Below are 13,903 nucleotides of genomic sequence, written 5' to 3' on the forward strand. Positions count from 1 at the left end.
CAATATATATATATATATAATCAACTATTTGTGATGCTAATTTTGTTTTGAAAGAGAGCAAAGTTACAAAAAGAACATTTGTGTTCTTTCAGTATTTAACCAAATCCTTTACAACTGTGCACTTGTACATAAAAACGGCAACAACAAAAAAAATCAACAAAGAATGTAGAAAATTCACCACGTTCCAAGTGCTAATACATTTTTGTTATGCTGTTTTTAGAACATTAAATATAAGTAGCTGGGGAAAAAAATTACTTTCTCTAAGAACAAGGAAAATTTAAGAAACTGTAATCCACTATGGCAAGAGTACAAAACATGTGATGCACATGAAGCTAAATTAATTACAATGAAGTAGCAGATAATGTTTTCCATAGCATGATGATAGTGGATAAGGAAGATATAGCATACTTGTCTTTATTGAGCAAATAAGTTCTCATATTAGATGTAATCCTAAAGCCAATATAACTGTTTCTTTTTAAAGATGTTTTCTTGAAAAAAACAAAACCCACAAGTTCTTCTGTGGAAAAAGTACCAGAACATGAAGAAATAGCCTTTACAAAGTATTAACAGTAAGCATTGTTTTTTAAAAATAACAGCTTTATTGAGGTATAATTCACACATAAAACCCAACTTTTTAAAGTGTACAACTCATTGGTTTTTAGTATATTCATAAGAACTTTGAAGTTATCACCACTATCTAATTTCAGAACATTTTCATCACCTCCCCCCAAAACCTTACACCTATTAGCAATCTTTCCCCATTTTCTTCCTCCCCTAGCACCCGGAGACACTGATCTACTTTCTGTCTCTACGGATTGTCTATTCTGGGAATTTCATATAGATGGAATCATACAACATGTGGTCTTATGTGACTGCCTTCTTTTCACTCAGCATAATGTTTTGTTTTTTTCACTTAAAAAATTTTATTTATCTATTTATTTATTTTTGATTATACAATGCAGTGTTATCATCAACTATAGTTTCTAACCTATCCATTAGATTCTCAGACCTTATTCATCCTATAACTGGAAGTTCATACACTTTTTTTTTTAACATTTTTATTGGAATAAAATTGCTTTACAAATGGTGTGTTGTTAGTTTCTGCTTTATAACAAAATGAATCAGTTATACATATACTTATGTTCCCATATCTCTTCCCTCTTGCATCTCCCTCCCTCCCACCCTCCCTATCCCACCCTTCTAGCTGGTCACAAAGCACTGAGCTGATCTCCCTGTGTTCTGTGACTGCTTCCCACTAGCTATCTATTTTACATTTGGTAGTGTGTATATATATCCATATACACACCACTCTCTCACTTTGTCCCAGCTTACCCTTCCCCCTCCCCATGTCCTCAAGCCCATCCTCTAGTAGGTCTGCATTTTTATACCCGTCTTGCCCCTAGGTTCTTCACGACTTTTTTTTTTTTTACATTCCATATATATGTGTTAGCATATGATATTTGTTGCTCTCTTTCTGACTTACTTCACTCTGTATGACAGACTAGGTCCAACCACCGCACTACAAATAACTCAATTTTGTTTTTTATGGCTGAGTAATATTTCATTGTATATATGTGCAACATATTTATCCATTCATCTGATGATGGACACTTATGTTGCTTCCATGTCCTGGCTATTGTAAACAGAGCTGCAGTGAACACTGTGGTACATGACTCTTTTTTGAATTATGGTTTGCTCAGGGTATATGCCCAGTAGTGGGATTGCTGGGTCGTATGGTAGTTCTATTTTTAGTTTTTTAAGAAGCCTTCATACTGTTCTCCATAGTGGCTGTATCAATTTACCTTCCCACCAACAGTGTATGAGGGTTCCCTTTTCTCCACACCCTCTCCAGCATTTATTGTTTGTAGAGTTTTTGATGATGGCCATTTTGACCGGTGTGAGGTGATACCTCATTGTACTTTTGATTTGCATTTCTCTAATGATTAGTGATGCTGAGCATCCTTTCATGTGTCTGTTGGCAATCTGTATATCTTTGGAGAAATGTCTGTTTAGGTCTTCTGGCCATTTTTGGATTGGGTTTTTTTTTCTTTTTTTTGATAATGAGCTGCATGAGCTGCTTGTAAATTTTGGAGATTAATCCTTTGTCAGTTGCTTCATTGGCAAATATTTTCTCCCATTCTGAGGGTTGTCTTTTCATCTTGTTTATGGTTTCCTTTGCTGTGCAAAAGCTTTGAAGTTTCATTAGGTCCCATTTGTTTTTATTTTGATTTCTCTAGGAGGTGGGTCAAAAAGGATCTTGCTGTGATTTAGGTCATAGAGTGTTCTGCCTATGGTTTCCTCTAAGAGTTTGATAGTGTCTGGCCTTACATTTAGGTCTCTAATCCATTTTGAGTTTATTTTTGTGTATGGTGTTAGGAAGTGTTCTACTTTCATTCTTTTACATGTAGCTGTCCAGTTTTCCCAGCACCACTTATTGAAGAGGCTGTCTTTTCTCCATTGTATATTCTTGCCTCCTTAATCAAACACAAGGTGACCATATGCATGTGGGTTGATCTCTGGGCTTCCCATCCTGTTTCATTGATCTATATTTCTGTTTTTGTGCCAGTACCAGACTGTCGTGATTACTGTAGCTTTATAGTATAGGCTGAAGTCAGGGAGCCTGATTCCTCCAGCTCCACTTTTCGTTCTCAAGATTGCTTTGGCTATTCGGGGTCTTCTGTGTTTCCATACAAATTATGAATTTTTTTGTTTTAGTTCTGTGAAAAATGCGAAGGGGAGTTTGACAGGGATTGCGTTGAATCTGCAGATTGGTTTGGGTAGTATAGTCATTTTCACAATGTTGATTTTTCCAATCCAAGAACATGGTATATCTCTGAATCTATTTGTGTCACCTTTAATTTCTTTCATCAGTGTCTTATAATTTTCTGCATACAGGTCTTTTGTCTCCTTAGGTAGGTTTATTCCTAGGTATTTTATTCTTTTTGTTGCAATGGTAAATGGGAGTGTTTTCTTGATTTCACTTTCAGTTTTTTCATCATTAGTGTATAGGAATGCAAGAGATTTCTGTGCATTAATTTTGTATCCTGCTACTTCACCAAATTCATTGATTAGCGCTAGTAGTTTTCTGGTAGCATATTTAAGATTCTCTATGTACAGTATCATGTCATCTGCCAACAGTGACAGCTTTACGTCTTCTTTTCTGATTTGGATTCCTTTTATTTCTTTCTCTTCTCTGATTGCTGTGGCTAAAAGTTCCAAAACTATGTTGAATAATAGTGGTGAGAGTGGGAAACACCTTGTCTTGTTTCTGATCTTAGCGGAAATGGCTTCAGTTTTTCACCATTGCGTACAATGTTGGCTGTGGGTTTGTCATCCATGGCCTTATTTTGTTGAGGTAAGTTCCTGCTATGCCTACTTTCTGGAGGGTTTTGATCATAAATGGGTGTTGAATTTTGTCAAAAGCTTTCTCTGCATCTATTGAGATGATCATACGGTTTTTCTCCTTCAGTTTGTTAATATGGTGTATCACATTGATTGATCTGCGTATACTGAAGAATCCTTGCATTCTGGGATAAACCCCACTTGATCGTGGTGTATGATCCTTTTAATGTGCTGTTGGATTCTGTTTGCTAGTATTTTGCTGAGGATTTTTGCATCTATGTTAATCAGTGATATTAGTCTGTAGTATTCTTTTTTTGTGACATCTTTGTCTGGTATTGGAATCAGGGTGATGGTGGTGGTCTCGTAGAATGAGTTTGGGAGTGCTCCCCCCTCTGCTATATTTTGGAAGAGTTTGAGAAGGAAAGCTATTAGCTCTTCTCTAAATGTTTGATAGAATTCGCCTGGTGAAGCCATCTGGTCCTGGGCTTTTGTTTGTTGGAAGATTTTTCATCACAGTTTCAATTTCAGTGCTTGTGATTGGTCTGTTCATATTTTCTATTTCTTCCTGGTTCAGTCTCAGAATGTTGTGCATTTCTACGAATTTGTCCATTTCTTCCAGGTTATCCATTTTATTGGCATATAATTGCTTGTAGTAATCTCTCATGATCCTTTGTGTTCTGCAGTGTCAGTTGTTACTTCCCCTTTTTCGTTTCTATTGATTTGATTCTTCTCGGTTTTTTCTTGATGAGTCTGGCTAATGATCAATTTTGTTTACCTTCTCAAAGAACCAGCTTTTAGTTTTATTGATCTTTACCATCATTTCCTTCATTTCTTTTTCATTTATTTCTGATCTGATCTTTATGATTTATTTCCTTCTGCTAACTTTGGGGTTTTTTTGTTCTTCTTTCTCTAATTGCTTTAGGTGTAAGCTTAGGTTGTTCATTTGACATGTTCCTTGTTTCTTAAGGTAGGATTGTATTGCTATAAACTTCCCTCTTAGAACTGCTTTTGCTGAATTCCATAGGTTTTGGGTCATCGTGTTTTCATTGTAATTTGTTTCTAGGTATTTTTTGATTTCCTCTGATTTCTTCAGTGATCTCTTGGTTATTAAGTAGTGCATTGTTTAGCCTCCATGTGTTTGTATCTTTTACAGATTTTTTCCTGTAATTGATATCTAGTCTCATAGCATTGTGGTCAGAAAAGATACTTGATACGATTTCAATTTTCTTAAATTTACCAAGGCTTGATTTGTGACCCAAGATATGATCTATCCTGGAGAACGTTTCATGAGCACTTGAGAAGAAAGTGTATTCTGTTGTTTTTGGATGGAAGGTCCTATAAATATCAATTAAGTCCATCTTATTTAGTGTATCATTTAAACCTTGTGTTTCCTTACTTATTTTCATTTTGGATGATCTGTCCATTGGTGAAAGTGGGGTGTTAAAGTCCCCTACTATGAATGTGTTACTGTCGATTTCCCCTTTTATGGCTGTTAGCATTTGCCTTATGTATTGAGGTGCTCCTATGTTGGGTGTATAAATATTTACAATTGTTATATCTTTTTCTTGGATTGATCCCTTGATTATTATGTAGTGTCCTTTTTGCCTCTTGTAATAGTCTTTGTTTTAAAGTCTATTTTGTCTGAGAATTGCTACTCCAGCTTTCTTTTGATTTCCATTTGCATGGAACATCTTTTTCCATCCTCTCACTTTCAGTCTGTATGTGTCCCTAGGTCTGAAGTGGGTCTCTTGTAGACAGCATATATACGGGTGTTGTTTTTGTATCCATTCAGCCAGTCTATGTCTTTTGGTTGCAGCATTTAATCCATTTACATTTAAGGTAATTATCGATATGTATGTTCCTATTACCATATTCTTAATTGTTTGGGGTTTGTTATTGTAGGTCTTTTCCTTCTCTTGTGTTTCCTGCCCAGAGAAGCTCCTTTAGCATTTGTTGTAAAGCTGGTTTGGTTGTGCTGAATTCTCTTAGCTTTTGCTTGTCTGTAAAGGTTTTAATATCTCTGTCAAATATGAATGAGATCCTTGCTGGATAGAGTAATCTTGGTTGTAGGTTTTTCCTTTCATCACTGTAAATATGTCCTGCTACTCCCTTCTGGCTTGCAGAGTTTCTGCTAAAAGATCAGCTGTTAACCTTATGGGGATTCCCTTGTATGTTATTTGTTGTTTTTCCCTTGCTGCTTTTAATATATTTTTTGTATTTAATTTTTGATAGTTTGATTAATATGTGTCTTGGCATGTTTCTCCTTGGATTTATCCTGTATGGGACTCTCTGGACTTGACTAACTATTTCCTTTCCCATATTAGGGAAGTTTTCAACTATAATCTCTTCAAATATTTTCTCAGTCCCTTTCTTTTTCTCTTCTTCTTCTGAGACCCCTATAATTTGAATGTTGGTGTGTTTAATATTGTCCCAGAGGTCTCTGAGACTGTTCTCAATTCTTTTCATCCTTTTTCTTTATTCTGCTCTGCAGTAGTTATTTCCACTATTTTATCTTCCAGGTCACTTATCCATTCTTCTGCCTCAGTTATTCTGCTATTGATCCCTTCTAGAGAATTTTTAATTTCATTTATTGTGCTGTTCATCATTGTTTGTTTGCTGTTTAGTTCTTCTAGGTCTTTGTTAAACGTTTCTTGTATTTTCTCCATTCTATTTCTAACATTTTGGATCATCTTGACTATCATTATTCTGATTTCTTTTTCAGGTAGACTGCCTATTTCCTCTTCATTTGTTAGGTCTCGTGGGTTTTTACCTTGCTCCTTCATCTGCTGTGTATTTCTTTGTCTTCTCATTTTGCTTAACTTACTGTGTTTGGGGTCTCCTTTTCGCAGGTTGCAGGTTCATAGTTCCCATTGTTTTTGGTGTCTGCCCCCAGTGGCTAAGGTTGGTTCAGTGGGTTGTGTAGGCTTCCTGGTGGAGGGGACTAGTGCCTGTGTTCTGGTGGATGAGGCTGGATCTTGTCTTTCTGGTGGGTAGGTACACATCTGGGGTGTGTTTTCAGGTGTCTGTGACCTTATTATGATTTTAGGCAGCCTCTTTGCTAATAGGTGGGGTTGTGTTCCTGTCTTGCTAGTTGTTTGGCATAGGGTATCCAGCACTGTAGCTTGCTGGTCGTTGAGTGGAGCTGGGTGTTGGCGTTGAGATGGAGATATTTGGGAGATTTTCGCTGTTTGATGTTATGTGGAGCTGGGAGGTCTCTGGTGTACCAATGTCCTGAACTTGGCTCTCCTACCTAAGAAGCACAGCCCTGACACCTGGCTGGAGCACCAAAAGCCTGTCATCCACACAGCTCAGAATAAAAGGGAGAAAAAAAGAAGGAAAGAAAGAAAAAGATTTTTTTTAAAAAAGCTATTAAAATAAAAAACAAAAAATAATTATTAAAAAAAATTTTTTAAGTAATTAAAAAAAGAAAGAACAACCAAACCAAAAAAACAGATCCACTAATGATAATAAGCACTGAACACTATACTAAAAAAAAGAAAAAAAACGGACAGACAGAACCCTAGGATAAATGGTAAAAGCAAAGGTATACAGACAAAAATCACACACAGAAGCATACGCATACACACTCACAAAAAGAGAAGGAGGGAAAAAATATATATATATCATTGCTCCCAAAGTCCACCTCCTCAATTTGGGATGATCTGTTGTCTATTCAGGTATTCCACAGATGCAGGGTACATCAAGTTCACTGTGTAGATTTAATCTGCTGCTCCTGAGGCTGCTGGGAGAGGTTTCCCTTTCTCTTCTTTGTTCCCACAGCTCCTGGGGTTCAGCTTTGGATTTGGCCCCGCCTCTGCATGTAGGTCGCCTGAGGGCATCTGTTCTTCCCTTAGACAGGATGGGGTTAAAGGAGCAGGTGATTCGGGGGCTCTGGCTCACTCAGGCCAGGGGGAGGGAGGGGCACGGAGTGTGGGGCAAGCCTGCAGCGGCTGAGGCCGGTGTGACGTTGCAACAGCCTGAGGCGTGCCGTGTTTTCTCCCGGGGAAGTCGTCCCTGGATCACGGGACCCTGGCAGTGGCGGGCTACACAGCCTCTTGGGAGGGGAGGTGTGGAGAGTGACCTGTGCTTGCACACAGGCTTCTTGGTAGCTGCAGCAGCAGCCTTAGCATCTCATGCCTGTCTCTGGAGCTCCCTTAGATGGCATTCTTAATCCCCTCTCCTCGTGCACCAGGAAACAAAGAGGGAAGAAACAGTCTCTTGCCTCTTCGGTAGCTCCAGACTCCTTCCCGGACTCCCTCCCGGCTGCCGTGGCACACTAGCCCCTTCAGGCTGTGTTCACGCAGCCAACCCCAGTCCTCTCCCTGGGATCTGACCTCCGAAGCCCGAGCCTCAGCTCCCAGCTCCTGCCCGCCCCGGCGGGTGAGCAGACAAGCCTCTCGGGCTGGTGAGTGCTGGCCGGCACCAATCCTCTGTGCGGGAATCTCTCCACTTTGCCCTCCACACTCCTGTCGCTGCGCTCTCCTCTGTGGCTCTGAAGCTTCCCCCCTCCGCCCACGAAGGGGCTTCCTAGTGTGTGGAAACCTTTCCTCCTTCACAGCTGCCTCCCACTGGTGCAGGTCCCGTGCCTATTCTTTTATCTCTGTTTTTTCTTTTTTCTTTTGCCCTACCCAGGTACATGGGGAGTTTCTTGCCTTTTGGGAGGTCTGAGGTCTTCTGCCAGTGTTCAGTAGGTGTTCTGTAGGAGTTGTTCCACATGTAGATGTATTTCTGATGTATTTGTGGGGAGGAAGGTGATCTCCACGTCTTACTCTTCCACCATCTTGAAGGAAGTTCATCCAGTATAATGTTTTAAGGTTTATCCATGTTATAGAATGTGTTAGTACTTCAATCCTTTTCATGGTTGAATAATATTCCGCTGTATGGATTTACTTCTTCTTGCTTATCAATTCATTAGTTGATGGACATTTGGGTTGTTTCCATTTTGGGACTATTATGGATAACACTGCAATGAGCATTAGTGTACAGGGTTTCTAAAAAAATATCTGTCATCTTTATTTCTTTAATTGAGCTGAGCATTTCTTAAAAAACTGGGTTATCCTTTTATAGTGTTTTAAAAAAATAACCATTTTATTGTCATATAATTTATATACTATACAATTCACCCATTTAACATGCACAATTCAATGGTTTTTAATATAGTCACAGAATTGTGCAACCATCTGCTTATACCTCCAATAAATCTATCATTCTCTCACCTATTGCCTTTCAACCACAAACTCCACTGTTTTTGACAGCATCCTCAAGCTTGAACTTTTTCACACTTTGTTGCAAGTCAGTTCCTTTGGGAGAGATTCAGAGTTCTCTATTTTATGGTTTTCTCCCACTCCCAGGCAAAACTCAGAGGTGTAGCTCTGGTGCTGGGGACAGGGACCATGGTGTCCACTACTTTCTGAGTGACATACCCACTTTAGGTGCTGAATGCTTCTGGAAGGAGGGGTATTAGCCGCAGGTCCTCTTGGCATGGAATCTCCACTTCTAAACTGGAGCAAGGACAATCAGTGCCCCAGTATTCTCAGTGGTGCCATACTCAGTATAGTGTACCCATCCCACGAGTGGGGGCTGAATGGAAGAATGAAGGCCCCACTTCTCACCCACACTCCCCTGGAATACAGCCTTACCATCAGATAGCTAGGAGGCAGAATGAGAAACACTGATATCCTGCCTCTCACAGGAAGACAGCCCTCCTACTGGGAGCTGTGGGGAGACGGAACTCTAGTTATTTAATTTAGCAGTCTAAAGCAAAGTTTCCATCTTACTGATCTAGGAGCAGAGAAGGGAGTAGTCTTGGTTCAAATATCAAGGACTTGCCGTTCCTACCAAGACTTCAGTATATTTTCTTAAATAATGTTTCTCCATTTGTTTTGTACCCTCAGTACCACTTGCAGAGAATTGAAATGCTCTCTTTTAAATAATTTTCACCAGTTTTTCTGGGGAGCAGGGCTGCAGAGCTCCTCATGTTGTCATGCTGGAAGTGGAACTCCTGAAGCTCTGTTGTACAGGTATTTTGAGTGGACATATGTTTAAAATACTCTTGGACATGTATCTAGGAATGGAACTGCTGTGTCATTTAGTAACACTACTTTTCTACGATTTTACACACTGTCCTTCTAAACACTGAGACTACAAGGAGAGTCAGAATTTTCTCTGAGCCAATCACACAAACCTGTGTTTAACACTGTTTCTTCCGCTTACAAAGACGGCCATGTGGAGACAGAGCATTCTGTATGCCTTCTATTTGGAACGTGCGATGCACCACTAGCTAGAGATGAGCAGCAAAATTCCCCTCCCAAACCCTGATCTCCTTCATGATAAATATTACTCTCAATGAAACAAGGGGCTAGTTAAAATGCTATACTGTCTGCTCTGTCTCAGGTTTTGTACTGTATAATACAACAGGCGTTCACTGAAATTAGAAGTATGCAAACGTTTTCAAAGATGGTAAAATTTCTAAAGAAGAGTCTGGGGTCTATCTCTGGATATTCTTCACTGAAGAGGTGTTATTATCAAGTAAGGGTATTTTATATTAACATAATACAACATTTTTCACTAAAGCAAGCTTGGAAGCAGAGATGAACATTTTAAACATCAAAATAACGTGGATTAAAACAAAATATGCATCAATTTTTGAGATAAAACAGAACATTTCAAAGAGCTGTTTGAGCTTTCAGCTACCACTTTTCTGCCCTCATATTCTTTAGGATATACACTGTACTCACTTCTCACACTAGTTAGAAGTACTTAGGTAGAAAGCATGTGAGAAGCCTGCCCCAAACAATCACATTATAATGACAAATACACAAACATACACGCACCCCATCCTATTTATACTAAAAACCCCTTCAGGGGCTTCCTTGGTGGTGCAGTGGTTGGGACTCCGCCTGCTGATGCAGGGGACATGGGTTCGTGCCCCGGTCCGGGAAGAGCCCACATGCCGCGGAGCGGCTAGGCCCGTGAGCCATGGCCGCTGAGCCTGCGCGTCCGGAGCCTGTGCTCCGCAACGGGAGAGGCCACAGCAGTGAGAGGTCCGCGTACAGCAAAAAAACAAAACAAAACAAACAAACAAACAAACAAACAAACAAAAAAAACCCTTCAGGATAGAACTATAGTCACTATTTTGCATATTCCCAATAAGCTTATTAAAGCATGCTACTCACAGGGAGGACTAAATACGTAATATTTTAAAGCAATCGCTGGCAGTAAGGCTGATGAGACTGAAAACGAAAGGATCAGTGATCTGATCTCTTTGCCCAGAGATCAGCTTACATATTCTAGCAGAAACCTGAATAGGAGAAAGTATGCTGACCCTTCACCACTTGATATTTAATAAGTTGCATTCAATACTGGAGTCTGATTGAACAAAAATTAAATAAACTTAAAACTATTTGTCTGGGAGGAAAAAAAAACAACAACTAGACTGAAACATGTCAGTTTTTAATCATTTTATCACGCCCAACCTCAGCTATTGGCTGGAGTTTGTTCTTTAGCCATGATATAATCAAACTGATATAAAATAACCATATATTTTTGTAAATGTTGATTTAACTGATAGGAAAGAATACACTCTTAATTTGTGAACATAAAAGTATAACAAACACAAACTCGTAAACGAACTAACCTTGAGGTTCACTGACCAACACCAAGCATTTTAATACTCCCGGGAGGAGCAGTTCAACCTCGGAAACGTCAATGTTAGTTTCCTTAACAAGTTGGAGGATGAAGGCCAGAATGGATGCTAAGCGAGGAGGGAGCAAGGATCCTTTAAACTCAAAGTAGGATTTCCTGAAAAGAAGCATAATTTTATTTTTCCTTCTCTTTAAAGTTTTAATAGAGCAGAATCAAATGTCATACACTTTAAAGATACTGGCTTATTTTAGCTCCCAAATTAGTAAAACACAATTTTTAAAAACTATGTATATTTTACCATGTTTTCTTCAAACCTAAGATTTTTGAAGCAATGACTGCACATCCTTTTGGCGTGCTATAAGGGCCAAAGCAGAATACAGATACAAACAAAATATAAAGCAACCTGGTCTTAAAATATACTTAATCAAAATCTAATAAAAATCTAACTTTGTAATATAAGCTTGATCTCCTCTATCAGCTCCTCAATGATGCAACATTTTCTCTAACATCAAATTTGCGTAAAGATTCTCTCCTCATATTTATTTATTTAGGGATTTGAAAGGGGGTCTTATTTTTCCAAATAAATAAGAGGACTATACTAGAAATCATCTTCCCATTCCAGCCTACCTCCTTCCTTCCCTTATGAAGTAAAAGAATCAGAGAGGTAATTTAGGATATAATATCCTCTCTTAAAGCAGGACAATTTTTAGCATTTGAACTCAACAGAGGTCATAAAGATAATTTATCTGATTCATTTTTGTATCTCTACCTCTTAGAACAGGTCTCAGCTCATAACAGGTGTTCAGTGTACTTTTTTTAAGTGAATAAATGAAAGTGAAAATTGTTCAGTTTCTAAAAAGTTGAGACAATATGAATAAGTGTCAGATATAGCTAAATCTAAGCTAGACATCTAAATATACTTGCAAAGCAATAATAATTTGCCAAAATGGGGCATAGAAATCACTAAAGATTATAAATTCCTTAAGGGCAGAACTATGCCTTCATCATTTCTACTCTATACAATGACTTCCAACAAACATTACATATTACAAAATTCATTCACTCTTTGAGCGGCAAGCGCTTTTTATCTGTTTTAATAATGAATTCCCAACGCCTAGAAAAAACATTTATTTAGTACATGGTGTGCCAGGTACAAGTCTAAGAACAAGAGTGTAAAATATGGTTTCTGAAAGCATGGGGTTCACTGTTCAGTGGAAAAGTTAGATTAAAAAAAAAAAAAGGACAATTATAATACAGTGTGACAGGTGCTTTGAAAGATAATCCCAGAATTCTTAGGAATTCAGTAGAAGAGGCCCTAAGATGGGGAACTCCAGGAGTAGAAAAGCTTGGAATAGAGGAAGTCATAGGAGGCAATCTCTATTTCTTTCCTGAGTGTTTAAAAAGACAGAAAAAGGAATTGTTATGTGTTTAGGTATTCAACTAGAAATCATAAGAAAAACATTTTTTACTGTATACAAAGTAAGTAGGAAAGTCAAGGAAAGCAGCCAAGATCCTAAACACTGGGCTTTAACGACTTTAAGACCTTAAGGATTCGATTTCACTTCAGCACTTGTCGTTTGGTTTGTACTAAAATTACCTATGCAATGTCTCAAACACAGTGGTAGCGTACTGTAATCTTGTTGGAAATTCAGACACAAGTTAGGCAAAAATATCATGATTCTGTGAATTGAATCATCAAGAGCACGTGACTCCAGAAGAAGGAAAGAAGCATCATGGTACACTGAGATATTAGGTGTAGGTCTCATAAAGTCTAGGTCGTATTTAGCCCAGAGGGATGGCATTTTAATGGAGAAAATGGTATGAACAAAGCTGTGAGGTAGGGAGATGTAAAGCATTTTGGGGGGTGATGATTAAACCCATCTCATTAGGGCTTGTAACAATATATGATGCCATATGTATTACATTTGGAAAAGTTAAGTGACAGATCACGGAGAGCTAAGGAGTATGGAGTTTATTCCACAAGTCAAAAAGGGGTGAATAAAGGTTTGAAGGCAGGGAAGTGTCATACTGGAACAATATTTTAGGAAAAGTAATCTGGGGGAATTGTTTAGGTGGGGCTGGAAGAAAAGACAAGAGATTAAGTGAAAGTAGTTAGGACACTGGCAATAGTCCAGGTATAATGTGATAAGAGAAAAGACGTGAAAAGGGAAGGAAACAATCATTAGCCAAAGGCTGGAAAAGGGGAGGGAACAAAGAATGTAAAGCTTTCAAACCTGAGTAACAGAACACTAGCAACACACAGAAAAGGTCGGAAGGCAGAACAGATCTTAGACATGGGATTCTGTCATGTGAGGTGATGGATAACATCAGGACATTAAAGCTACCAGATCATTAAAAACACAGGAAAGAAAACCAGGCAAGAATAATCTATATCACCACAGTATCTTAAAGTTTAAAAACTAATTTCATGTGAAGCTAAATACCTCATGAAGACAAAAAAAAAGATAACTTCTACTGTTATAGATAATTGGAGTTTAGTAGAAAACCTAAGAAGTTTCATTGATTCATCTGCCTAATAATAAACTGAGTTATTAAGACAGAGTAGACTAACAAAAATAGGACTTCATATTGCTTCCTTTTTCATATTAGCATTTATCTTTTCACTTAACCATCTTTTATTAAATACAATTACTTCATTTTGTACAGTACAAAATACAATTAGTGTTTATCTGATGAAAATATATATATACCTTTGGGACATATATAAGAAAAATAATAGCTACATAGAGAAAACAAGCAATATAAAGAGCACTGTCTTAGGCTGACAAGTCATTCTGGTAAATTCTTAGATAATGCTTCTCAAAAAAGTTTCTAAACTCAGTATCCTAAGGATTGCCAATACTTTTGAGATGCTTTGTTATTTTTTTAGAGAATAAAAAATTGTAAATACCACCTA

The 13,903-nt window shown here is 38.2% G+C and overlaps 1 protein-coding gene across 4 annotated transcripts in view; it reads right to left on the minus strand.

The window, feature by feature from the left end:
• Nucleotides 1-13,903, minus strand: part of MMS22L (MMS22 like, DNA repair protein) — a 169,997-nt gene that overhangs the window by 32,974 nt on the left and 123,120 nt on the right. For all 4 annotated transcript variants that reach the window (XM_089921878.1, XM_089921877.1, XM_089921879.1 and 1 more), the window contains one exon: nucleotides 10,979-11,142. In XM_089921878.1, coding sequence (XP_089778004.1) covers nucleotides 10,979-11,142 — 164 coding nt within the window. The remainder of the gene's footprint in view (nucleotides 1-10,978; nucleotides 11,143-13,903) is intronic.

This window comes from Delphinapterus leucas, chromosome 12, assembly GCF_059928025.1.
Source record: "Delphinapterus leucas isolate spDelLeu-1000000601 "Yukka" chromosome 12, BTC_Dleu_Yukka2, whole genome shotgun sequence".
Lineage (NCBI taxonomy): Eukaryota > Metazoa > Chordata > Mammalia > Artiodactyla > Monodontidae > Delphinapterus > Delphinapterus leucas.